Source organism: Pelophylax lessonae (genome assembly GCF_965119305.1).
Source record: "Pelophylax lessonae genome assembly, chromosome: 9".
NCBI classification, from domain to species: Eukaryota; Metazoa; Chordata; class Amphibia; order Anura; family Ranidae; genus Pelophylax; species Pelophylax lessonae.
The window spans coordinates 31110497-31137514 of record NC_138776.1 but is presented as its reverse complement, the minus strand read 5'-3'; the positions used below and the strand labels follow the sequence as shown (position 1 = coordinate 31137514).

The 27018-nt window shown below is 44.0% G+C and overlaps 1 protein-coding gene across 1 annotated transcript in view; it reads left to right on the top strand.

The window, feature by feature from the left end:
* LOC309563277 (ovostatin-like) overlaps window positions 1-27018 on the top strand; it is a 119928-nt gene that overhangs the window by 18210 nt on the left and 74700 nt on the right. The window contains exons 2-12 of the mRNA XM_082267682.1: window positions 3516-3699; window positions 5737-5893; window positions 7092-7144; window positions 7897-7917; window positions 9233-9401; window positions 10551-10635; window positions 12920-13046; window positions 17789-17897; window positions 17991-18106; window positions 22195-22353; window positions 25936-26203. Of these exons, the coding sequence (XP_082123808.1) occupies window positions 3516-3699; window positions 5737-5893; window positions 7092-7144; window positions 7897-7917; window positions 9233-9401; window positions 10551-10635; window positions 12920-13046; window positions 17789-17897; window positions 17991-18106; window positions 22195-22353; window positions 25936-26203 (1448 nt within the window). The remainder of the gene's footprint in view (window positions 1-3515; window positions 3700-5736; window positions 5894-7091; window positions 7145-7896; window positions 7918-9232; window positions 9402-10550; window positions 10636-12919; window positions 13047-17788; window positions 17898-17990; window positions 18107-22194; window positions 22354-25935; window positions 26204-27018) is intronic.

Below are 27018 nucleotides of genomic sequence, written 5' to 3'. Positions count from 1 at the left end.
GGAGGGCAAGCATTTGCACTACCCACACCTATGGGACTGTGACAGACCTGGGGGAGATGTTTTAAATGTTACATAAGCTAATATGTAGAAGTGTTTTTTAATTGGTTGTTAAAATGTGTGCCAGTTGTAACGGTTTTTGCACAAGTTGCAGGGTATAAAAGGCTTTTACCTGCGTCCATCAGCCTGACAGATGGCGGGGACAGCAAGAGAAGAAGATTGTGTGAATCCTTATCACATTCACACTGGCCTACTCCTCCTTTTTTTTTTTTTTTTCTTCATTTAGGGGGTAACGATGTTGGTTCACATAGGACTTTGGATTTTATTTTTCAGATTAAACTTGATCTTTTAGAATTGCATTTCCTGCTTGCTAATACGGTCTTAGTTTTCTCCGAATTTAATCCGTTGGTCCATATTGCCGGAATTCCGGCATTGTCGGTAAGATACGTAAGCAAATTAATAGGGCGATTGCGAAATTTATGCCCACTATTCAGGGTTTGTCTTATAGACATATTGATCTTGAGGATGATTTGCTGGGATTTTTTCGCTCGGATGCTGTTCATCTTTCTGACATTGCTTTGGATATTATAAATTTTGGATATGCAGAGCTGTGTTGACCTGGCCTCGGTTCATGTGGGGTGCCAGGCTCTCTAGGTGTGAGCCTGGCGTGTGGGATGTCTTTTTGTGTGGGATGTCTTTTTGTGTTAATGGTATTAACTCGAGCTGTAATGGCTACGTTTTAAAATATGGTTATTTGGCATTAAATGGTATCTGTTAATGTTGTTGCGTATTATTGGTGCATGTTCGCTATTTGGTTTATTTTTATTGCCAATTATAAAGGGCCGTGGCCAGTTCAATCCAATTACTGGTTTTTATTTAATTAATATAATTAAATGTATGGTAATAAGGTTCTGTCTACGGTCCCATACTCCCAGGACATTGCTGAGGGAGGCCCTGCTGTTACCATAGCTCCAAACTGTCCCTCATTTTGAGGGACTGTCTTTTTTTTTTTTTTTTTTTTTACCACATTTCACCCACTATAGCCTAAAGAAGGCTACAGCGTGAAATTATCCAGTGCCGGGAGGGCATCCATAGATAACATTTTGTGATCCTGTTACTCGGGCAGCATGCTCTGTGATTATTGAGTCCTTTGGAGTCAGAGGACCACAGATCAGTGTAAAGGGCCAATCACCCTGGCCCTTTACCAAGTAATCAGCCTATGACCGCTGGTTATCGACTTTCTTTCTACTTCCGCTGATTGCGTTCACTCTCTGATCCCACTCGTTGAACTTGGGGCTGTGAAGGCTAAAGCCTCGTACACACGCACCGATTGTTGGCCGTGACTTTTCGGCCAACGTCCGATCGGCCGATTGTCGGCTTGTTAGTATGATGATTCCGACAACCGACTGCGACTTTTCGGCCGAACAAAATCTGGTGTGCATGCTATAAAAATTTTTGTTGGCCGTCACCACAACTGCCGATTTTTCGTCTGTCAGTACAGATTTCGGCAGACAAACATCAGATGAGCAAGACTGGGCATGCTCAGAGAAGAAAAAACACACGGAAAGTAAACCAGCACATGACATCACTTCTGAAGTTGGTTGTTGTTGGCCGAGAAAATTTGTGTGCAGTCTAGAGCACATTTCAACCAACACAACAACACTGGACAAAAGACGGCCGATCGGTCGGCCAACAATCGGTGCGTGTGTACGAGGCTTTATTTATACACTCTTTATACTTCTCTGCCTCGTGGCAAGTACATGCTCCTGCCTATTTGAACAGCATAATGCAGCTCTAAGGTGACAGCCTGATCAGTACCTCCCTTGAAACCAGAACACGCGATGCTCACAGTCCTTTGTCTCCAGAGGGGCCCTAAAGCATATTCTCTCCCTATACTAAAAGGGTTGATTACTTGCACAATCAGTGTGCTTGTCTGCAAAACCTGGACCCAGGATTGAAGACTTCAAGACTCAAAGATTAGTAAAATCATGTCTAAGGAACCTGAAAATCCAATTTCTTTAGCACAGACTCCATACCAGTCTTGCAGTTTGTCCCAAGTTCTATTCCCTATTGGGTGAACAGCAGCCAGGCAGGGAGTCATTTTGAGGTTTAATACTGGTTAAACTTGGTTAGGGTATAGGGCAGTGATGGCGAACCTTGGCACACCAGATGTTTTGGCACTACATTTCCCATGATGCTCATGCACTCTGCAGTGTAGTTGAGCATCATAGGAAATTAAGTTCCAAAACATCTGGGGTGCTAAGGTTTGCCATCACTGGTATAGGGTGAACCTTGAGATACTCTAAATGCAAAAAGTGCAATAGACACTCTCTGGCTAAAAGGAAATTCCTTAGGGTGGACCCCCCCCTTAAGGTTATGTAGGTGGACACACAGCTTAGGAGTCTCCAGTTATAGAGGCAATTTTGGAACAGTCTCTCCATGGGTTAAACAGCAACAGCCACTAGGATCTCTCTGGACTTTATTTATGGTGTCCCTGGTCTATGTGGATGCCTTTCTCCAGTACCAGTCCATCAATGGATTTCTTCCAAACTGTTCTAAGCAGCCTTTAGAGATGAGGTGCCCCCCGCCCCATCTCCCTGAGCTGGAACCTTGTTGACCTCCAGAGACCCAGAGGGTGACAGCTGTCCAGGCTGGGTCTTCTCCTCCAGGATAAGGCCCTTCTGTTCCAGACCCCAGTCTTATTTATACACACCAGCCCCCTACTGGTCATTCTTTTTCTCGGAATTGGCTGAGGCTGTATGAATATGCAAGTCCAGTGTCTGGCTCTTCAACCCATTTCATTCTAGAAAGCAGGGGGAAGTAGTTGAGCCTGCAACCAGCAGAACCCACAACAGCCAAGAGCAATCCAACTTTGCTCCACTGGCACAGCTAAGTTTGCCTTAACCCTACTAGCAACCTAACTAGGAGGGTGCTACATCTGTATGAAAAATCACCCCTCAACCTGTCTGGATGAGAACCCTGGGTGGCATGTAAAGCAGAAGACTCCCCTGGGTGGCATGTAAAGCAGAAGACTCAATACTCACGGCCAACTTTTAGTGATGTAACGATTATATCCCTCGCTGGCCACTGATTTTTCTCCCAAGAGTTCTTCAGGTACTGGGTCTTTAGTCTTCTGATGTAGAGTCTGATGACCCGGCACAAGGTACCTCTGGAAAACCACGTGTCCTGGCTTGGGTACCACCCCCTTCTTAATTATGGGTGATTTCCAATGTTAACTGAACAAAATACTCACAAAACCCTCAGTTTCAAATAAAATAAGACTTTTAATTTAATGTAAAAAATTGTATGTTTGATTCCCCTTGCCCTCTTGGGATGAACACTATCATCTATCATTCAATGTATATAGATGAGGAAAGACCTGGAGAGTTGATGCATAGTATATTTTCTGCTTCATATGCAAGTATGCCACTAATTTACCTCCTAGTTGCTAGCAATAACCCTTATTGCAGTAGAATAGTGTTCTTACTAAAATATTTCTTTCTCCTTGTGCTTTATAGCCAATATGTCCTGAGCTCGCCTGCCTCCTTGAACGGTGGTGAGACTGGAAAGGCCTGCGTGAACATTGCGGGCAACAAAGAGAAATTGGATGTAAGTCTGATACTGCAGCATGATGGGCAGAACACCTCAATTATTGCAGAAGATGTCATCTCTCCTACATACTTCCAGTGTGTTGCATACAAGGTAAGATTTTGACTGAAGCCTTGCAAAAAACTGCTATTAATATGGCAAGACTAATGGTATTGGTACGCCATCATCAAATCTCCACCAACATGGTAGACACCTTTCCTTTTAGATGGTCTTATCAAATGTTACAGAAGATGACCGTTTCAAACAGTGCCATGTTCATTGAATAATGGATGGTGCCATATACTTGACTAAGGTATACTGTAAGTTGTCTGTTTCTTGAAAAAGGAATGGTGCAATGTTCTGAAGGATCAACAGGACCATATAGAAGAACCATTTTAAAACCAAGAAATCCTCACTATTCTCCTCTGCAACATATGATCCATATCACCCTACAGTAAGTCTATGCCATTCAGTAACCGTCAACGCAATGGCTACCTGTGGGCAGAGGGTGGCCCCACCAAAAAATTCAATTGAACTCTATTTTTATTTTCAAAGCAAATTCTCTCCACCCCCCCAATCCATCCATGTCTCCATAGTTTTATTTTGCTGCGAAATCACTTTGAAAAATACCCCCATAGTATTTCTTGAGTAGGGGCAAATGATTCATGAAGCATTTACTTCCTGGAATCCATCTGCCCTTAGCCCCAGGCATGCAGGGGAGTGCTTGGCTGAAGACTCCTCCCCTCCTGGAATGTATGACCTCATTTGCCCAGGAAATAATTGGAGGGATAAAAAAAAAAAAAAAAAAGTTTAAACCCAGTGGCGGTTGGTGCTCAATTTTTTATTTTTGGGGGGGGGGGGGGGGGATGCAAACAGAAAAAATGCAATAGGCATTGGTTTGCGGCAAAAAATTTGCGTGACTTTGAGGTCACAAAAGTGTGACAGGGGCCTTCAGTAATCGAGGTACAGCGGGCCCCCTTTCAGTGCGCAGTGACCGCAGCGGGCCCCCTTTCAATGCGCAGTGACCAGCGTGCCAAGTTCCCCCCCCCCCCCCCCCAAGACCAGTGCACTTGCCTGTAGCGGCTGCTTCTCTTCAGTTCCCGTGTCTCCTCGAGGCCTCCTGCCTCCTCCTCGGCCAATGGCATGGGGTTTGCCTTTCGGCCAATCAGGAAGCGGGTCTCGGACCCGCTTCCTGATTGGCCAGGAGAAGGATCCGTGTGACAATAGCGAATTTTCATTTGCTATTGTCACACAATGGGTGGGAACTGCTCTGCGCCCCGGGTCCACCTTTCTGCGCCCCGGGTCCACTCTCTGCCGAAGCCTATTAGAGCCTCTGGATCTAATCGGGTGATTTAAAAAAAAAAAAAAAACCCCCATTGAACTCCATGCGTCCGGCGCCCCACATGTAGATTAGGGGGCCGGACGCATGGATGGGGGGGTGGTGCCCCTAACGCACCGGCCGCCACTGTTTAAACCCATTAAATCTACTTTCCCAAAATAATTACTGAGGAGAGCAGCACGAGGATTATAAATTGTCACTGTAGCTTGAGAGTGAAGTTCTGCTTTAAGATAAACTATACATGTGTAAGCCAGGCCCAAAGTGGAGCAATGCCATAGTCTATTCTTGGATGTGCCTCTAAAAAAAAATTTTTTATCAGTTACACGTGGAATTCTTCTTTCTTTTTTCTTTTCTCTTTACAGTTGCAGGTACTAAGGCATTTTTTTTAAATTTGGGGTGTTTTTAATATATAAAATGAGTAAAAGGTGTGGTTAGTGAGTTGCTGCTGCAGTGAGGCAACCAATCCATTTGTCCATTAGCCCCCCCCCTCACCCTCCCCCCTATGTATGTATGTTCCCTCGTTGCATCTCGAAGCCCATTGTCAGCATTGTCCTACTTTACAGAATCTTTTATTTGTAATGGATTTTTTATTTTTATTTTTTCCCTCCAATGTTCTCAATCGTCCTAATGGTGTGTCTGTACCTACATAAGCTCTTGTCGACACCACACCCTTCTGCTGCAACTAGATTTGTTGTCACATGTTCAACAAACTTGAGGATGCAAGAGTTCTGCTTCATTAAATTGCAAAGGGAGCAAATTGTGACCTTCGCTGAACTCTCAAAACTTTTTTTTTTTTTTTTTTTGTCTTTCAGATTCCAATTGCACCCGCAGCTGTACCAGTAACCTTACTGCTTTCTGCAACGGGGAAGGAGACTAAAATCCTGGAGCGTAAAACCGTAGTCATTAAACCCTCCAAAAACAACTGCATCTTCCAGATGGACAAACCCATTTACCAGCCGGGCAATAAGGGTGAGCTGAGAACTGGTTATTTGACAGTTATGGCTTCACAGGCTGTACCACCATAGTGAGTTGACTCTAAAAATGGGCACCTTTTAGGCACATGCATGGATCTTGGGGCCATGTTATATGGCTGTACCCTGTGCAAACATTACTTATTTACAGAACGCTGAACTACGTCGAGGACAAATCATGCCTTACATAGGGCAGGTCCTAGAGATGAGGAATCCAGTTTGTTACAAGGGATCTTTTGAAAGCTTACCTTTTTTTTATGCAAACTCTGCTTTAATGAGGCCCTCTCCACCCTCAAATACGGTGCAAAAAAAGCTTTCATAGGAAAAAAAAAAACTTTGGACCCCATTTCTTGGAGGCACTGGTTGCGGCAGGTTCATCTTAGCCAATCCCCAAAGGGCAGTTGGGAATACCTGAGGTGAGCTGAAGATGGTATTGGTGGTCTCTAGCACAGTGATGGCAAACCCTGGCACCCCAGATGTTTTGGAACTACATTTCCCATGATGCTCAACTACACTGCAGAGTGCATGAGCATCATGGGAAATGTAGCCCCAAAACATCTGGGGTGTCAAGGTTCACCATCACTGCTGTGGAAGCTGCTTTAGAAGATCAGTGTGTGAAGCCCCATCTCATGCAAGTGTCCCATGTGGGCTCAGGTGGTACCTGGGAGAGCACCAAGGGCTCCGATTAGTGCTCACTCAAATGCTAGGGACAGGAATTACAGTATTTTGGTACTAAAAAATGGATTGCGCTGACAAATATACCTGCTGTGCTACCTTTAGCCCTGCTAAGCCTAGAACAATTGATATATATGCTTAGCCCTACTCTCACCAATGTGCATGTGCACACTTATTCCATTCTCACCAGCATGCTTGCACCATTGCTGCATAAAGCCTTCCCCCCCAAAGCTACACCTGTATGCCCTTGCTTCCCCCCCCCCTTTACTACCAAGGCTACACTATGCTCCCCATCTTTTATCATAGTGCCTGTACCCTCTCTCTCCCAACAAGCCTGTGCATGCATTCCCTCCCCTAGCTCTCTATGCCCTTGCTGCTTTTAACCTGTGCTTGCAGGAAGCACCCCCAACGTGAGGCACAATGCTCCTGAACTCATCCTCTGCTTTCATCACTACACCTCCCACCACCCCCAAAGTTGTTAGTAAACCTATTCTAATCATTTTTTAATGTTTTTCTTGCAGTATTTTGTCGGATTGTCTGCCTTAACCCTCAACTTAAGGCTGCAAGTGAAAAGGTGGGTGAATAATCTGGAAACCTTACTTCTGCAATTCTGCACTGCATGGGGAAATGCACAGGTTTATTGAACATTGGGCAATTGTGTGTTTTGTAGGGACTTTACAGAAGGTCTGTCAAGGATTGAAAGAATTATCACTATTGAGTTCCTGATGGGGCAAAGGAAATGTAGTGCATTGTCCCATCATGCTAGGTGTCCTTTAACACTAGCTGTGATGTATGACATCGTGCCCCCTAGTGGTGCACATTCACCCAGCACTGCTATTGGCAAGGAGGTGGCTGCTTTGCTTTGTAGTGCCCGTCTTGGGTTCCCAACATTTGCCAACAGCCAAAATGAGGGATGGGAAGCTGATGCACCTCACCGCCCTCTACATTCCTCTTGCCAGTGCTTGCCTTCTGCACGCTCTGGGAGCTGGAGACAAGACTCTTCCTATCGAGGCAGTCATCTCCTTGCTACCTGTGGTGTCGGGTGGCCATGTGCTGGGTGGGGGGCCTAACCTGTCCTTTGGCACAGATGGAGGGTGGGGGGCCTAACCTGTCCTTTGGCACAGATGGAAATAAGGGCACCGAGGAAGATGGATCAAACTGTATGTACTTTGTTACACTGGGAAAGTGAGAATTCTTCTTCTCTAACAGAACTGAAGACTATTATAAAAGACCAAAACGAAATCTGCAAAGCCAATATGAAACTTCAATATGTTTATATTGCTATATCCCAAAAATGTATTAATATAATTTTTTTTTTTTTTTCAGTTCCCCACAATTTACCTGCAGGTAAGAAACATAGCTATTAAACCTTTCTTGATTGCATTGCTTACAGTGGAGGAAGAGAAAGCAAAATGTCTCCCACATAAACCAGATACAGCTGTTTATCAGGTTGTTTTGGGCCACTGACTCGCTTTCCTTTTTGACTTCTCCCAAAGGCAAATTTCAAGCAAAGCGTGCTCTGGATGAGGTGGAGATCATGTCACTGTCCACTTCCCTCACCTTGTCTTTTCGGGGAGAAAAATGCAAGGCATTCTGTAAATGGCACCCATTGGTTCCCCCCCCCCCCCCACCCTTGTAGTTACTATGCAAGTAAGATGGTCATTCAGCATTTGATTCAGAAGACTGGGTGATCACCATATTAACAGCAACCACTATACTTTATTTTGTTTCCACATTTGGGCCAACCGGTATGGCATATGTATACTTGCATTAGTCTAAGCTTGACCAATGTAACTATGCAACATTTCTAAACCTGGAACAGAATAAAGCCCTTGTCATTTAACTTTGTAGTGGGAACTAAGTATATTTATAGCTTTAACTTCCTGGCCTGGAGAGGCAATAATGGGGAGAAAGCTTTGCAAAGTCAGGGGAACTCCGCTCTTTAACAGTTGTCACCAGAACGGATGTCTCCATTGGAAGAGGACTCCTCGCCACGTGCCCTGGCGAGAAATGTTGAATTTCTATCACAATAATTTTACTCGGGGACAAATGGAGTAAATCTATCAAACGCTGCCAGATGGTGGTTGTAACCCTAGCCTGCACAAAATAAAAAATAGCCATACGTTCAGTTCAATCTGTACTCGGGCAAAAGCTAACTCCCTATGTACAACTTGGCTCTAGGGGGTTCTACAGGGATATAGGAATCGGTTTGACGTTGAACATAAATACTTGGTCACTACAGGGTACCTGCACTCCAACACCGTCACTTTTAGAAATCTTTTGGTCCAGGTCAGCTTGACTTTAAGAACTGAACTTCAAAAGTTGTTTAATCTTCTAAAAAAGCAACTTATCAACATAGACATGGGGGGAGCGCTCACTACTGGCTTTGAAGGAACATGTGTTTTTATATTTTTTTTTGAGATTAACAAAGTATTCTGAATCTGATCTTTACTTGGCTAGTATGTCATTGGCCTTTGGTAATTAGTTGTTACACATTAGTGCTATTATAGGAATTATGCACAATGTACTGTACATACTGTATTTATGCAGTCCTGAATGCTGGTCATCCTAGTATTCATTCAACATAGATAATTGCATGAAAATGTAAATGTAAAGTATCGGGATTCTCCTAATCTTGGGTAACGTTAACTTCTGCTTTTAGGATCCTTCAAGGACTAGGATCAAGCAATGGACGCACCAAGAAACTCAACGGGGGGTGTTGTCATTGGAGTTCAAGTTGATCAAAGATGCTCCTCTTGGTTCCTACAGCTACATTGCTGAGCGAGAATCCAGTTATTCCTTGTCACAATATTTTACAGTGGAAGAATATGGTAACTAGTCTCCCATTTACGACACCATTCCTTGTATGGATCTCTTAATTTCTAGAGGGATCTGGCCTCTGTGTCCTGGGGTTTGTACTCATGAAGAAGAATTAGAAAGCTTCAGGTTCCCCCCTTAGTCAATCCCAGAAGGGCTTCTGGCAGACAAACCTTTGAGGTGAGGTCTCCTCAGATCAGTTCCTAGGGAAGCTGCTTTAAAAGATCAGTATGTAAAGCCCCATCCATTGTAAGTGCCCCAACGGGCAGCTACAGCTTTTTTCGAAAGAGGATCCAGTTATTCATGGTCACAATGGGTTAGTGGAAGAATATAGTAACTACTTTACATTTCATGACAGTCACCTGTATTGATCACTTCAGTGGTCTCCACTGCGGCCCATGGGCTGGATGCCGTCCTTTGCTTGCCTTTATCTGACCCTTAGGGATTCCTCCCACTGATGTAAACTATGAAACGTTGATTTCCTCCCGCTGGCCCCCCAATGATGGTGCACCATTTCTCCCCCACTGACTCCCCCCCCCCTCCAATGATGCGGCACGATTTCCCCTAGCGACCAGACTATGCCTCTGACCAAAGTGCAACTCCCCCCCCCCCCCCCCTTTTAATCTGAAGAACAAAAAGATTGGCCCTTTTTGTTTATAAAGTTTTAGAGACCTCCCTGCCCTAGATCATGTCTGAATGATCTCATTGATACAGGTCATGGTATAGCTGGTAGTAGTCGGTCCTAAACCTCTGACCTTGTTCTGTAATGTTGAAGACATTTTGCTACTCATCCACGTAGCTTCAGTTTTAATGTTGGGGCATGTCCGTGAAAGTCTTTAGAACCAGGAAGGCAAAATGTCTTTACTAGGAACTGGCTTGTGCTCAGCTCCGGGTTCGGTCCGTACCCTGAGGTTGGCTGTCAGGGGCCAGGTCAATCAGCTGAGGGTTGGATATCCCCCACTCTACAGCTGCATCTATCAGGAATGCTTGTGACATCCTTGTTCTAATAAGGCTATTACATTCCAATAACCATTCCCTAGTCCATACAAAACAAAGTTTTTGGCTTTAGATCCATTTCAAATCTGGGAAATCCATGATGAATATCATCTGCATTCTTTGTATTGGTGAAAAATGTTAATTCATAATGTGCATGTGCCTTTCAGTGCCGCCCAGGTTCAGTGTGAATGTGGAATCCCCAGATACAATCTCTGTATTGCAAGACATTCTGAACTTCAAGGTCTCTGCGGTGTAAGTATGAGAAATGCTAAAGCAGGGGGGGCATATGGACTATGCTGGGGTCCATTGAAGATGAATTCCAGGCATCAAAAGCTTCATGTAAAATATATTCCTTTAGTAGCCACAAAGGCTGTAAACCATGTATTCCTGGAGTGTGCCAGAAATGGGAGTGCTGAGCTTTGCATGCCACATGCAGTGCTGCCTGTCTCTTCTGTAATAAGAAGCTGCCCACTCAAAAGTGTAGAAGTGAATGGCCCTGTAATCTAGTATCATTAAACTGTTTCTCACTTTGATTTTTTACTAAAGACAAAAAATAGACTGTGCACTTTGCAAAGGGCAATTGCTCCAAAGCTTAGTAAATGAGCAGAAGCTCTGCTGACTTTCCTCATCCAATCATGTGCAAGGAGTACTTTTATTTTCCTTGCACGTAATTGGGTATTCTTTGCAAAGGGAAGGTTTACCTCCTTTACTAAGCTCTGGAGCAACTGCACTTTGTAAAGTGCACAGTCTTTTTGCATTTAGTAAATCAAACCCTTTGTCTTTCTGGCTCCTTTGCATGTCCTCTGAGCTCCTGAACCTCGCCACACTTTTTTTTGTTTGGAATAAGCTATGCATGTTGGTTACCGCCATATGCATTGCTCTATGCAGACTTTGCATCCCATGGTCCATGGAGAACTAATGTAGCCATCCTCTAATGCAGGGGTGTCAAACTCAATTTAATCCGGGGCCGCATCAGCATTATTATTGCCCTCAAAAGGGCTGGTTGCGTCTGTAAGACTAGATGTCCAGAGCATCCCTTACTCTTGCATAAGACTTCAAGAGCCTCCACACCATCAGAAATTGAGTCCCCCCACCCTCCCTTGCCTCACAGTGCAACCCCCTTCTCTTGTGCTGCTGCTGGGAAGAAGCTGTTGGCATTGCTGAAAAGCAAAAACTGCAGGGTCTTGAGGAGGACCAGAAGAGGGCTGGAGCTCTCCTGCAGCTGCAGGAGAGGTGCAAGGGGCACATGAAATGGCCTTGGGCCGGATTCGGCCCGCGGCCTTGTGTTTGACACTTGTGCTCTAATGGCATGTCTAATCACAGCAGACCAAAACAATTTGGAGGAGGGGAAGCTGAGGGCAGCAGAAGGGATTTGAGTTAAGAATTGAAGGCTGTGGTGTGTGTGTGTGTGTGTTTGTTTTTTTTTTTTTTTTCTCGGTCTTCAGCCGTACACACGAGAAAATTGGACGGAAAATACCGCTTTCGACGTGATCATTCAATAATCTGATTATTAGTACATAGTGGGGTTGATTTCCCCCCCCCCCAGCCACCACAATCAAGCAGCGGAGATAGCCTTAGGCCAGTCACATGACTCCCGACCGCTTTTCATCTCTCATCTCTGATCCAGGGCTACAGTGGGAGGGGCTGAGCGGCCAACACTGCCATCATATGACCTCCCCGGCTGACGTCAGAAGGAGATCTCGGCCCCTCCCCGCTGTAGCCCTGGATCGGAGGGGGAGAGCAGCCAGGAGTCACGTGACCCGACCTGAAAATGCATGGAAAAAAAAAGGATTTGTATTTAGAGGCATTGATTTAAAAAAAATACTTGCTGTGCTTTAGGGCCGGCTACACGAGAGGGGCTACCAGTGGCCTTATTAAAGTTACCACTTTAAACTCCAGGACGTCCTATGACAGCCACCTAAGAAGTGGTTGAGCTTTGACAAAAAAAAAAAAAAAACCTGGAAGCTGATTGGGTTCTATGTAGAGCTGCACCAGATTTTGCACACTCCCAATTTTCGTAAAATCAACCCCCAGTGTCACACTTAATACAAATATATTGTTGCTTAAAGTGACTGAGTTGACAATACAGCTGGCCTTGGGTATTGAAGGATCTATGTAATTGTTTGTTCTGATAAGTGTGTAATAGGTAAGCGTATATTGTCTACATGAGCGTATAGCTCTTTGTTCTTTCTTGCTATATAATTAAGCCCTGTATACTTTGTCTTTGTCATTTTCAAGGAGTTGCTAAGTGGCGGATATCTTGTCTGTTTAAAAATTAAACCTCAAATGTTTTCAAGGCAAGATGGGGCTCCCCATCAGATGGAAAATCTGATAGGGTGGCACCATAGCAAGATAGACACATGGAACAAGCATGTTTGGCGTCAAAGGGGTCTTTAACCCTTTTTTGCAAATGGGCCGAATACATGCCATGTTCACTATTGGACAAAACCCATAAAAACCTACAGATGCTTAGACTTTTATTTTCCAGTAAGGAACTGGTAGCAATGTCTCTTGACTGCTGCTTTCTTGATTTCAGGTACACCTACGGTGAAGCAGTGCCCGGCACAGTCACTGTGTTGTATTGTAAACAGCCTAGTTTGTACGGTAGACGCCAGAACTGCTTTAAAGAGAAAGGGGACCTCTGCTCCAATATCACAGGAGAGGTGAGTAAACCTCACAGGTGAGGACTGTTTCACTAAAGGCAAATAAGCTTGTTTACTTTTGCAAGGGAATTTCCCCCAGGGTCATAAAATTTCACTTGCAAGGAAAATAAACAGCATTTTTGCTTACATGTGATTGGATAATGGAGGTCAACAGAGCTTTACCTCACTCACTAAGCTCTGGGGAAATGACCTTGTGAAGAGTGCAAATTCCTTCTCTGTGCCGGTTCACGCACATGCAATGTGGGAATCCACTTCAGGTTCCTGCATCGTACTCAGCTTGCAGGCAGTTCACACTGCTATATGTAAATCGCTGGGGGTGCAAAGTTAATGACGCCTCCAGATCAGTTCACATATCGCAGTGCCAACTGTCATATCAGACATAAATCGGGATTGCATAGGGGTGAACACCCATGCAATCCGATTCTGGTGCGGACCAAAAAAGTGTCCTGTCCGAATGCAATACAAACTGTATGGCTGAATTCGCAATGCAGACATCTCATGTGATTCGTATAGCAGTGTGACGCGATGTCTGACATCCCATATGTGCGAACCGACACTGATGTGAATTTGACCTTCAAGTTGTCTAATTTTAATATTTTTTTTTTTTTGTGGTTTATGGTTGATCAGTCATTTGGAAGGGGGGGGGGGGGAAGGCTTTGACCAAATGTATTTGATAGTTCAGAACACAGATTAGGTGTGTGTGGTTTTTTTTTTTCTTTTTTTTTCCCCCCCCATATATCGCCCAGAAATGTTCATCGTTTTTGATAGCAACAGATACACTTTGCTCACGAAGATGACATTACATAGTTACATAGTTACATAGTAGGTGAGGTTGAATAAAGACAATAGTCCATCCAGTTCAACCTGTGTAGGTGTGTGTGACTGTAATCATCTCTCATACCCCTGAATGTTCTGATCCTTGAGATGTAAGTCTAAGAGTCTTTTGAAAGCCACCATACTACCCGCAGAAACCACCTCTTGTGGTAGAGAATTCCACAATCTTGTAGCCCTAACAGTAAAGAACCCCCCACGTTGCCTGTGGTTAAAACGCTTCTCCTCTAATCGCATTGTATGCCCTCGAGTCCTCATGCAATCCCTTCGAATGAACAGCTTTTTTTCTAAGCTGGGATCCCCATTAAGATATTTATAAATTGCTATCATGTCCCCCCTCAGACGTCTCTTCTCCAGGGAAAATAAATCGAGCGATTGTAGACGCTCTTCATAGTCAAGGTCCTCCAATCCCCTAATTAGTTTAGTTGCCCTTCTCTGGACTCTCTCCAGCTCCAACACATCCCTCCTGAGGACTGGCGACCAGAACTGGACAGAATACTCCAGATGCGGTCGGACCAGAGTTTTATAAAGTGGAAGGATTATAGTCTTATCTCTGGAATACATCCCTTTCTTTATGCATGCTAATATTCTGCTGGCTTTGGCAGCTGCCGCTTGACATTGCATGCTGTTGCCTAATCTATCATCAACCAAGACTCCCAGATCCTTCTCCATTTTTGATTCCCCCAAGGGTTCCCCTCCTAACGTGTATTGTGTTTTTAGTCCCCAAGTGCAAAACCTTACACTTCTCCACGTTAAACCTCATTTGCCATGTCGTTGCCCACTCTGTAATTTTGTCCAGGTCATTCTGTAGGATATCTGCTTCATGCTGTGCAGTTATTGCCCTGGCCAATTTTGTGTCATCTGCAAAAACTGATAACGCACTACTGATCCCGTCCTCAATGCGGTTTATGAATAAATTGAACAAGGTTGGTCCCAGGACTGAGCCCTGGGGCACCCCGCTTACCACCTCAGACCAGTCTGAGTATGCGCTGTTTATTACCACCCTTTGGACGCGGCCTTTAAGCCAATTCCGTATCCAAGAGCAAACTCTGCTGTCGATACCTGCAGACCTTATTTTATAAATTAAGCGCTTGTGGGGAACTGTATCAAACGCCTTAGCGAAATCCAAGTACACCACATCTACTGGTCTGCCCCTATCTAGCTCACAGCTTACCTCCTCGTAGAATGCTAAGAGATTGGTTTGACAAGAACGCCCATTTGTAAACCCGTGCTGATTACTGCTGATGATGTTGTTGTCTTTAGCAAACTCTACGATATAGTCCCTTATCATCCCCTCCAGAAGTTTACATACTATTGATGTCAAACTGACAGGCCTATAATTTCCCGGGATATGCCTCTGGCCCTTTTTGAATATCGGAATCACGTTAGCTTTCTTCCAATCCCCTGGTACATCTCCTGTCCTAATACTGTCAGCAAAGATCAGGAACAGTGGTCTGGATATAACCTTACTGAGTTCCTTGAGTACTCTCGGATGTACGCCATCCGGGCCTGGTGATTTGGTGATTAAACCACCAGCAGCCCAGTCTGTCAAGATAGTTGGGGTTCGCCACACATGGGTTTTCTGAAAGCGAACTTTAGGCCAAAAGAGTTTGAAGTTCACCACTTGAAATTAGGAATTTTTGTTTGCTCAAAAGCCAATGGTTTGAAGAAATTAACCCCCCCCCCCTTTCTATAAAAGTGTGGGCTTACATTCGGTGTATGGTCAGTAAGTGTTGGTGTTGAGAAGCAGTAAACTGCTGAAGGTGCGGTACTGATAATACCAAGAATATAACCAAAATTGGGATAGGAGGGCTTTTGGTACCCAGGTTACCTTAGGGTGGGAAAACTCCTTGTCCAGCTTCCCTGGCCCCTCCTATGTGTAAGTCACCCTGTGTCTATTGGGGGCACAGGGTGACCAAGAACCCCAGTCGGGTCTGCACTAATCAGACTCCCTGTACAACTACACTGGACTCAGCATTTCATTTTACCCCGGTTATCCTGGGTTCTGTGTGGTTCGTGTTGAAAGAATGAAGGGGTTCTTTCACTTGGGACAATAATATTTCTGAACAGTATCACTCAAATATATGAAGATCAACCATTTTCACTTTTCAGATTGCTAGATAGTTTGGGGTGGGTTTGTTGTTTGAGTGCCTGTATCCCATTGTTCTATTGTTTCTGTCTGCCTTGGGATCAACCTATAATGGGGTGTGTGTGTGGCGATTAGCTGCTAAAGGGGAGGGGGGATTGTCCCAGAGTGTAAATTTTTGTGCCTGAATTAATGGTCTTCTACGTCTTACCACCCTACACTGATGTCTCGAAAAGTGACTGGGTGGGCTAAGGGATCTTGGATCATGCTGGTATCAGGCAAGGGAAGCTTGACGGACATTTCTTAGGGTCCATTACAAAAATACTTGCTTTTAATAACAAAAATATAAATTGATTTTGTGTGTGTATATAATATAATATATTTTTATATATATATATATATATATATATATATATATATATATATATATATATATATATATATATATATATATATATATATATATATATATATATATATATATATATATATATATATATATATATATATATATATATATATATATATATATATATATATATATATATATATCACATACCCCCATAGCCTTCAATAAGGATAACTTCAAGTAGGATTCACAAGGGAACTAAAATCGGGCAACTAAAATCAGGCTGATTCACTCATCCCTAGTCAAAAGATTATCAGCTTTTCAGGACTCTGCCATTCTAGATGTCTACTTTTGGGGAAAATTTTAACCCAAGCCTTCTGTAGCTCTTAGAGGAGCACCGTGCTTGTTGGGTTTTCTCAAGTACTTGCACCTGTCAAGTGCTGACCAAAGGGATGTCTTGGCATTGTATAATTTTTTTGGTTCCTTTCTTTTTATTACTGCTGCCTGGGCCCCATTGGGAAGGATTTATTGCTTGTCCCAGAGATGCAACAGGAAAACCTGTGGAAATCGCCAGAACAGGTGTCTCCATTTTTATATTTCAATATGTATCAGCAGGGTGGGAAGTGAGGTTCCAATAGGACCTCAGAGCAGTAAAAACTTCAAACGCTCTTCCCCACTCTATCCAAATGTAAATTTAAAAATGCATCTTTACCCCCCCCCCCAACTTTTTTTCCTAGCAAATCTTATTGAGGCCCAGGGGCTCAAAGACATGCTACAGTAGATTTGATAGCATGCGACAGTACAAGGTGACCTTCTTTTGGAAACTTGCTAAAGAACCCCCCCCCCCCCCCCATTTTTTTTTTCTAGAATTTAAATTACTGGACTAAGTGGAGTATGGGTACTGTCTACATTCAGACTAGCCAGTTCCAATATGCGTATTGTCATTCCTATGTGCTGTAGAAGTTTCATAAACTATACCACCACACTGTCATTCACCAGCCATTTTCTTATGGTGTAGAGCAGGGATCCTCAAACTATGGCCCTCCAACTGTTGCGGAACTACACGTCCCATGAGGCATTGTAAAACTCTGACATTCAGACATGACTAGGCATGATGGGAATTTTAGTTCCTGAACAACTGGAGGGTCGTTGTTTGAAGACCCCTGGTGTAGGGCCTCAAGTCTCCATATAAAAAAAACTCAAAACTGAAGTACCATCAGCGTTTCATTATTGTATACAGCAAGAAGCAATGTCCTGGCCTGAAGTGTGAAATGAAAATGTTTGTTCTAATAAGACCATCTAGCATTTACATATACACCTGGTCTTATTTGAAAGGCCAAAGTGGTAATATTTGTGCAAAAGAGGTGAGCCTTTAACCGTTACATATTACTCTAACATGGTTTTTGTCTTTTTAGTACTTTATTTTAAGGGGTGTTGCTATATCTATACTGGATGAAATGTTTTTTTGTTTCACAGCTTGGTTCTGATGGTGCTTTTGAGGGTTCCATTGATCTCTCTGGACGATTCATGGGATTGACAGGAATGTCCCTGCAAATGGACTTTGTAGTGACTGAAGCTGATACTGGTAATTTATCACATAAATGTTCACTAAAGCTTCTTGCTGAGTGTACTTCTTCCTTTTCATAGAAGATCTAACATTTTCTTCCATCTGCTATAGATATCCAAGTCAAGAATTCCCGTTATGTATGGGTTACAACCCAACCAGCTAGGCTCAGCTTTGACTATGAGTCCTTGAATCAGTACTACAAGCGGGGTATTTCTTATCCTATATTGGTGAGTAAATACTACATTCCTTTGAGGAGAATCCTGATATTTTATTGTGGGGGTGACGCAGTGGTGTATTTAGGTTTTGTGCTGCCCTAGGCTAACTAAACTTGGGCACCCCTAATTTAAATATGACACACCCCTTCCTGTAAAGGCCGGTTTATGACCCGCCCTGTCATGTGTAAACCACAGTCTATCAGTGCCCATCAGTGCAGCCTCATCAGTTCCCATAAGTTCAGCTTCATCCGTGCCCATTAGTGCAGCCTTATCGGTGGCCATCAGTACAGCCCCATAAGTGGCCGCCAGTGCAGCCTCTCAGTGCCCATTAGTGTAGTGCTGCCTTTTCAGTGCAGCTTATCAGTCCTGCCTCATCAGTGGCCATCAGTGCAGTCTATTAGTGTCCATCAGTGCAACATATCAGTGCCCATCAGAGCAGCATATCGGTGCAGCCCCATCAACTTTTGTGCTGCCCTAGGCCTGGGCCTTGTTGGCCTAGGCCAAGATACAGCACTGGGGTGACGGGGAAATGTCCAATTTTATAAGGTTAGCAACCAAATTACTCTACCTTTTTGTAGAGGATCTTTGTGTGTCCACTGCTTTTTGTGTTCAAATCTAGGGATAAACGAGTCAGTTTCTTCATTTTTCCTGACATTTCAGTAAAAGGGGGGGGGGGGGGGAAATTGCTGTGAAATCTCACCATTTTTGGCAAATTGCATTAAAGTCAGTGGTCAAAGAACAGTTTGTGGTTGTGTGTTTTTATATAGAAAAAAAGTGGATAAAAATGTAAGCAGTTGTGTACACAAAAAAAAAAAACGCTAAAGATACAAGGAACAAAAAAATAAATACCCGAGGGCTGAAATATTTGGGATGCAGTTCCCTGTTGTATGGAAGTGCTACCACAACACATTTAATGCATGTTCTGTGCCACTAATGCAGTGCAAATTTTGAATGGCACCCCCTACACGCTTAGGCACTACCTTGCAGTGTGGTGCACTGTAACGAAAATCCTGTATGCGCCCTTTGAAATTAATGGGTTACGTTTTATGCAATGCACGTTAACATTGGGCACAGTACGAAATAATGCATGCTTAACGCAATGTGCAAACGGGCCTTAAATATGCTCCCTAAAAACCCATCTAAATAAAGAATAGGTGTCTGTATTTCAATATACACAAAAATGCTGAGAGTATTTGGACGTTCCTTTTTACATTTTTTTTGCAATGCAATCTAAAGTGTTAATCATCCAACCATCGTGGACACCATTGCACCTACTGTATGACTTTAGACAACCAATTTCTAATACCATAGCCAATAATTTGGCGTTGATTCTCAATTTGCATCTATAACTGCCTTCACTTTTCTGGAATGGATATTAAACGTATCTGGGCTTTTGTGCCCATTCATTCAAAAGAAACATCTGTGAGGTCAGGTACTGCTGTTGGAAGATAGGGTTGACAACTTGGGGGGGTTGAATATAAAATTCATCCCCCCCCCCCCCACGTAGACACACAACATGCATTAACCAAGGAGGCCTTGAAGAATCTCAACACATTACGTGAACTGAGTACTTCAGGAGAAAAGGAATAAATATGTAGATCCTAGTAGTCTAATTGAGTTTCATAAAACACAATCCCCAGTGTGTGCATCCCAGTTCTAGATCTAAAGTTTTAGAACTTCCACATATGAGGCATGTCAAATTCTACCTGGGATATGGTCCACTATGGTAATGACCCACCTGAATATCTAAGGTATAGATGAATCCTTCTCACTATTTGCATGTCCAGGAGCCACACTTACAGTGCCCTTCAAAGGAAACCTGTGAACTCCATAATTTGGAGGAATGGCTTCAGACTATGGGGTCAATTCACTAAGCTTTACTGAGTGATTGGGAGTTAAGCGAGAGAGAGAGTGCTTAGCAGCATAACTGCTATAGAGCTTTTTAAATGCAATCTTTTGCAATTTAACTTGCTCAGAAAGCATTGGAAGAGGAGAGTTGTGGTGATGGCTCAGTGACCTTTTGGACCCTGCTGGATGACTTCAGAGGGTGAGGCTCTACAGAAGTTCTGGCTGACCAAGGAGCTGATCCTGATGCTGCATGTTAAGCCCTGTACACAGTGGTGTATTTTGGTTTTGTGCTGCCCTAGGCAAGACTAACATTGGGTGCCCCCCCCCCCTTCCAAGTGTCAAGCATGAACCCCTGAGAGTTTGCGAGAGGGGGGGGGGTGAGGGAGGGAGGGAGAGAGAGGGGGGGGGGTTGAGAGAGAGAAGCGATGAGAGAGAGAGAGGGATGAGAGAGAGGGGGTATGAGGGAGAGTGAGAGGGGGGGAATAAGAGAGGGGGTGAGAGGGGGGGGGGTGAGGGAGAGAGAGGGGGGGTTGAGAGAGAGAGAAGGGATGAGGTAGTGGGGGATGAGAGGGGGAGTGAGAGAGAGGGGACAGATGAGAGGGAGAGGGTGTGAGAGAGTGAGAGAGAGAGAGGGGGGTGAGAGGCGGCTCTAGCAACCAGTGGCCAATAGTCTCAGGTGGAGGGGGGTGGCTTTTTTGCTGCCCCCTTGCAATCTGCCGCCCTAGGCCCGGGCCTTGTTGGCCTAGGCCAAAATACAGCACTGCCTGTACACACGCACAGATTGTTGGCTGTAAATTGTCGGCCAATGTCCGATCTGCCGATTGTAGGCTTGTTAGTATGATGCTTCCGACAACCAACTGCGACTTTTCAGCCGAAAAATATCTGGTGTGCAGGCTATAAAATTTTTGTTGGCCAACAGAACGACCGATTGTTCCTCAGTCAGTACAGATTTCGGCAGACAAAAATCAGATGAGCAAGACTGGGCATGCTCAGAGAAGAAAAAACACACCTAAAGTAAACCATCACATGACATCACTTCTAAAGTTGGTTTTTGTTGGCCAACAAAAGTCCAGTGCAAGTCTAGAGCACATTTCAACCAACAAACACTGGACAAAAGACGGCCGATCGGTCGGCCAACAATCTGTGCGTGTGTACAGGGCTTAAGGCTGCAAACTAACAATAAACACAACACATTTAAACAAATGGCAAAGTACACTTAATTAGAAATTTAATCATAGACCATAAAATAGTTTTTGTTTTCAGCTACTTTAACAATTGCAGAAGCATGACGTGTAAAATATACAACCAAAACAAAAATGGACACCATGGTCTTTACATGGCAGTTAGGTGTATGATCCCTGAAATTAACAATTTACATATAACACGTTCAAAAAGGGACACTGTTACCCCTTGACACATACAAAAATGGGCAATATTATTCCCTGGGAAACCCACACAATTGGGCAGAACTCCCACCCCCCCACACAAATTGGAACATCTCCCTACTAAAGAACAGCCACCTAAATGGGCACTTATTATTGCTCCGTAGGGATTGCCAACAGAAATGGTGCATTATACCAACCAAGGAGATCTGCATACATGTTCTTCACCAATGGAACCACTAAAATGGGACACAAATCTACCCACAGAAAAGGGCACAATACCCACAGATTCCACCCACTGCAAGGGGCCTAATGACACCCACAGGAAGAGCTACTATTTCCCCCCCACCACAGAAAGGGGTGCAATACTACCCTCAAAGACCTAATTCCAGCCACAGAGGGGCTAATTCAACCCACAGAGGGGTCTATTACAACCCACAGAACAGAGCTTAATTTAACCCTTAAACACTGACACAATCTTATGGAAACTACCTTAACCACCGACACATGCGATAAACTCCCGCATGAGAAAATGCGGTAATTGCAGAGTAATCGGAAAAATACTGCATTCTTGAACGCTAAATTCTTAGCAAATTAAACTTTCACAACTGATTTGCCATTTATTTAACTCTTAGGGAATTGATCCCCATAAGCCTTAAAGCTGGTGTTTATGATCATGTGTCCAGTGTTTGGTATACCATTGTTTGTCTGCTCTTGTGCAGGTCTGAAACACAAATCCAATCTGGAAATGTTATCTTTTGTTTTTATACTCTTGCCTTGGTGTCAAAAACGTAATAACCTGGTGTAACCCTTGTTTGTTCTAAATTGATTTATGGTTTCCAATTCTAAGCATCCCCCTGTTGTGTTCAGGCAAAGCTAACTGATGAACAAGACAATCCAATCCCTAATCAAGATGTTGAAATCGAGGTCGACCAGAAATCTGTTGCGACTGTAAAGAGCGACTCTGAGGGTAAAATAGCATATGGGATTGACACGTCTGACATGATTTCACCAAACTTCACTGTTCGGGTAAGTGAATTACCGAGTATGTAATGTGCAGGGGCAAGATTGCGGCACTGGGGGTGTGTTTTTTTATTTATATAATTTTATATACATTTTTTTATTATGTTAGATTTCTTACTGGGGATAGAAAATCATTGCATTCATTTCTTAATGTGCAAATTGCTTGGCTGCCATGCTGACAGTGTTTTTAGTAAGTGACCCATAGTATATAGATAGAAATGGCTTTCCTGACCTACATATTTGCCCTTTTTTTTTTTTTAAGAAAAAAGCCAATCCAACTGACATTTATCACCTTAGCAGTACCAGAACCTTCAGTGCCCAAAGGGTTATTTTACCCCAATTTTTACTGAGAATCCTAAAACCTAACCCCTCCCATTATTACTGATCTATAAAACTTAAAGCTGAAGGTATCTGCCGTCTTTGGTTCCCCCTCAATGTTAATGACCTTTTTAATAAAATTCTGTTCATTACACATCCTCTATATCAGGGCTTCCCAAACTTTTTTGGGCCGAGACCCACTTCTGAATACAATTATTTTTCGGGACCCACTTGCTTATAATTGACTATTGTTAAGTGCTACAGAATTTGTTGGCGCTATATAAATGCAAATACATATTTTAAAGGGAGGGGGATGTTAAATTAAAAATATCAATTTACTACTTATCAATTTAATATTGAATACACTTGCCAGATGTTCTAAGTGAGGGGTCAGAAGCCCGTGGCATATAAGCGATTGTGATCTCAGTGATTTCTGGCTCAGCGTGACCCACTCAAACGCAGCTCGCGACCCACCAGTGTGTCCCGACCCACAGTTTGGGAACTCCTGCTCTATATCTTTACCCCCAGTGATATCATCAGTCGATATCTGTGCTTCCCTATACAGTGCAGGCAGATTATGGCTGGCGGGAGGGGCCTACTAGACATGTTCAATTAATTTCAGTCCACATACACTTTTCTGACAAATGTTTGTTTGGTTTTTCGGATGTATCCGTATCTTCAAATGAAATGGTAACTAATTTAGTTGACTTTCATTCCAAATTTTCTGAAATGATACGGATCGGTTGAAAAATGGATCGCCCGATTTTTCAAATTGTGTGTAAAGAATAGCTGGTTGTTAAGGAGTGGGCCAGGAAGCAGGCCATGTACTTAAGAACCAATAACTCGTCAGCGGGCTTCCCCACTGACAGCTGAAATGTAAACAAAACAACAATGCCGGCAATACAAAAAATGTTGAAAAGATGTGGGGATCCCCCCCCCCCCCCAATCCATATCAGGGGGACCAGCGAGCGCACTCTTCTGAACCATACCAGGCCACGTGCCCTAAATATGGGGGGGAGTTTTGTCCCCATGTTGTCAGGCAGTGGGCTTATTGGTGTCAGGAAGCCCTCTTTAACAAGGGGGCCCAAGATCCTGCCCCCCCCCCCCATATGGGTAGGGGTACCCCCTACCCATTGACCAAAAAAGTGTATAAATACAGGAGGCAGCTTTACAATTCCTTTATTTAAAAAAAAAAGTGTCCCTCGATGTAAATCAATCACGACACCACTGCTGGACTCGAAAAAGGAAGACAAAAAAGCTGTAACATCAACAAAGGCCCTTGTCCCCATCAATATGAGCGCCCCCCCTCGTGTTCAGGGCATGTGGCCTGGTATGATTCAGTTACCCCCCCCCCCTTCCTGGGTTGCCAGGCTGCCTGCTTTTTTTTTTTTTTCAAAATTTTATTTTTGCTGCAGCAGGTTCTATACATGCTACAGATGCGCCACTTTACAGGCAGATTAAGGGGACCCCCCCAGGCATTATTTACCACTTCCATCCACCCACTGTATATAAACTGGGTGGGAGCTTTGTTGTGCTGAGCCAATGTACCAGTATGTCATTCAGAACGAGTGCCCGCACGAACATGTGATGGCTGTCATCACAGAACACAGCCAAGCATGGATCGGGATATGGGCGCTGCGCCCAATCACAGCCTTTACAGTGTAAACAGACGTGTGTCTCTGACAGTTCTCCTCCTTCCTGAGCTCCGTGCGAGGGGGGGGGGGAGGGGAGTAGGGGAAGTTGCAGCCTCTGTGACAGCTGTTCAACAGAAGAGAAGGATGGCGCTTAGGTGTGCACTTGTAATAGAAAAATACAAATATGACCTCAGAGAATGGTCTTTGTAATGGGCCTCAAAAGTTTAATGAACTCGTACAATAAAAAATATTAAATGAAGATGCTTTCAAACCGGACTCTGGAGCCTCTGGATATCCTAGGGAGCCATGGGAATCCCTGGTGGTAATCATGGGACTCGCAATGACATCGGGTGACTCTGATAGAAAAAGATTCTCCCTGATGGAAGGCTGGAACTTCCGATGATAGTGGCTCGCACGGTTCTGTGTGCGGCCGCTACACTGAACCGGGGCCAATGCGTAGTTGAAAGCCGAGTCCTAAGTGCAGACAGGAAGTGACGCCTGGATGACGTCACCGGAAGTAGCCGGAAATGATGCCGCGGGGATCCACGGAGGCCAGGCTGGGCGGATGAAGTATCTCAAATGCTTCTGAAGAGCTTCTGATTGCCACAACTACATGTTTCGCTGTATATAGCTTTGTCAAGTTGTGGCAACTGGCAACCAGAACAGCTGTGTGTGTAAGGTATGATTTTGTACACAGAGCCGTCCCAGATCAGACTGCAGCCTTCCCCCACACACAGTACACCAAGCACCTCGGTTGCCCCTGTCCATTAACATCTCAGTGCCCCATGCAAAACCTCAGTGGCCCCATGCACAACTATCAGTGCACTAAACCTCTCGGTGGCCCAATGCATATCTGTAATAGTGTTCCATTGCGACATCAACACCTGTAGTGACCTCCGGTGGCAGATCAACATCGGTTAGTGTACCAGTGTCCCACCAATAGATAAGCTTTAAAGCAATAATTCATATGGGTACAGTGTTGCATGACGGAGTAATTCTCATTCCAAGCGCAAAAGCACTGAAAGTTGAAAATTGGCCTGGGCAGGAAGGGGGGAGGATGTGCCCAGTATGAAGGTGGTTAATGGAATTTTTCATTTTTGTAAAGTGGGGTTCCCACTTGTCCCATCTCTGTCCTATTAGAGATTTCCCTTCACTTCCTGCCCATAGCCAAAACAGGAAGTGAGGATATCCCTGCAGGTTAAGAGAATGCCCTTGGGGGCCCCCCCCCCCAGATCCCCAAAACTAGTGTCTTCATTGGAAGACTTCCCCTCTTACTTTTTGGGGGACAACCCAAAATTTGGGGTTTTCTTTTACTTTCAATGATGATGGTAAATGGGACTGAAAAAAAAAACTTGACAGGTGTTCGAATTTCTCTCCACTCCATCAAAGCAAAATTTGTTCTAATCAACTTAATTGTTTCCATCATGCACATCTCTAAACAAAATTGTGTGTCTTTATTTATTATGAGATGCTGGCTATACTTGAAGAGTTCCTCATGGCTCTATAAAACTATTAGTGTGACCCACATGTAGGGTTTGCTTTAACTGATGGTTGTACCCTGATGTGTAAATGTTGGATATGCCAGTGTGGGTTTTTTTTTTTTTTTCTGCTTCTAAAATCTTTTCTGTTTCTACAGATCAGTTATAAAAACCCTGACCAGTGTTATTATGCCGACTGGAGGGACACAGACTATCCATCATCTGAACACACCGTTTACCGTTTTTACTCTCGATCCGGTAGTTTCCTGCAGGCACAACGCCCAAAAAAAGAGTTAAGCTGTGGACAGAGCCACAATATTGAGGTGCAATATACCATAGGCCAGGATGGCATCAAGGAAGGAGCAACTGTAGTCACTGTCTATTATCTAGTGAGTATTCTGGGAACCGGAAATGGGACTCCTTCTTGTGATTGCACCTCCTTTCTTTTTAAATTTCCCCTCATCTGATGTGCCCTCACCTGGGGGATAAGACCAATCAATGGTCTATATGCATTTTTGTCCCTCTGGGGATCTGTTTTATGGTGTTTCACTCCTTTTGGTGGCAATCTTGAGTTTAGGATATGGGCGTATGAAGTATTGCAAAGAGAGCTGGATATAGTGCTTTAACTTTTAAAACAACCAGTTTATTAAACATCAAAGCGGAGTTCCACCCAAAAGTGGAACTTCAGCTTTAAATACTGCTGACCCCCTGACATGCCACACAAGTCGTGTGGGTTTTTTTTTTTTTTTTTTTTTTTTGGGGGGCGGGTACTTAGATTTGATAGGTACCTGCTTCCGCTCGAGCTGCCTGGTGGGTGGCCTGAGCGGAAGTTCTCCTCTCTCCTCTCCCCCTCCCTCCCTGCAATCTTCTGGGACACATCACAGATCCCAGAAGATTGCCCAGCCATTCAAAAGGCGCATACGCAGTGCGCACCCGGCTGTGAAGCGGCAAGCTGTCACAGCCGGGTGCCCCACACCTAGAGATGCCCGGGACCGCTGAGGAAGAGGGAGAGGATCGAGGCTTCGGGCGGCTGGATCGTAGAACAGGTCAGTGTGTGTTTTATTAAAAAGTCAGCAGCTACACTTTTTGTAGCTGCTGACAAATTCGATATAACGAAATTCGGATAGTTATTGAATTTTAGAACAGAATACAAATTAACTGGAATAGAAAATAATAAAGAATAGAAAGGAAACAAAATTAGGAAGAATATACCTCTTTCAGAATTCGAATTTCAAATTGAC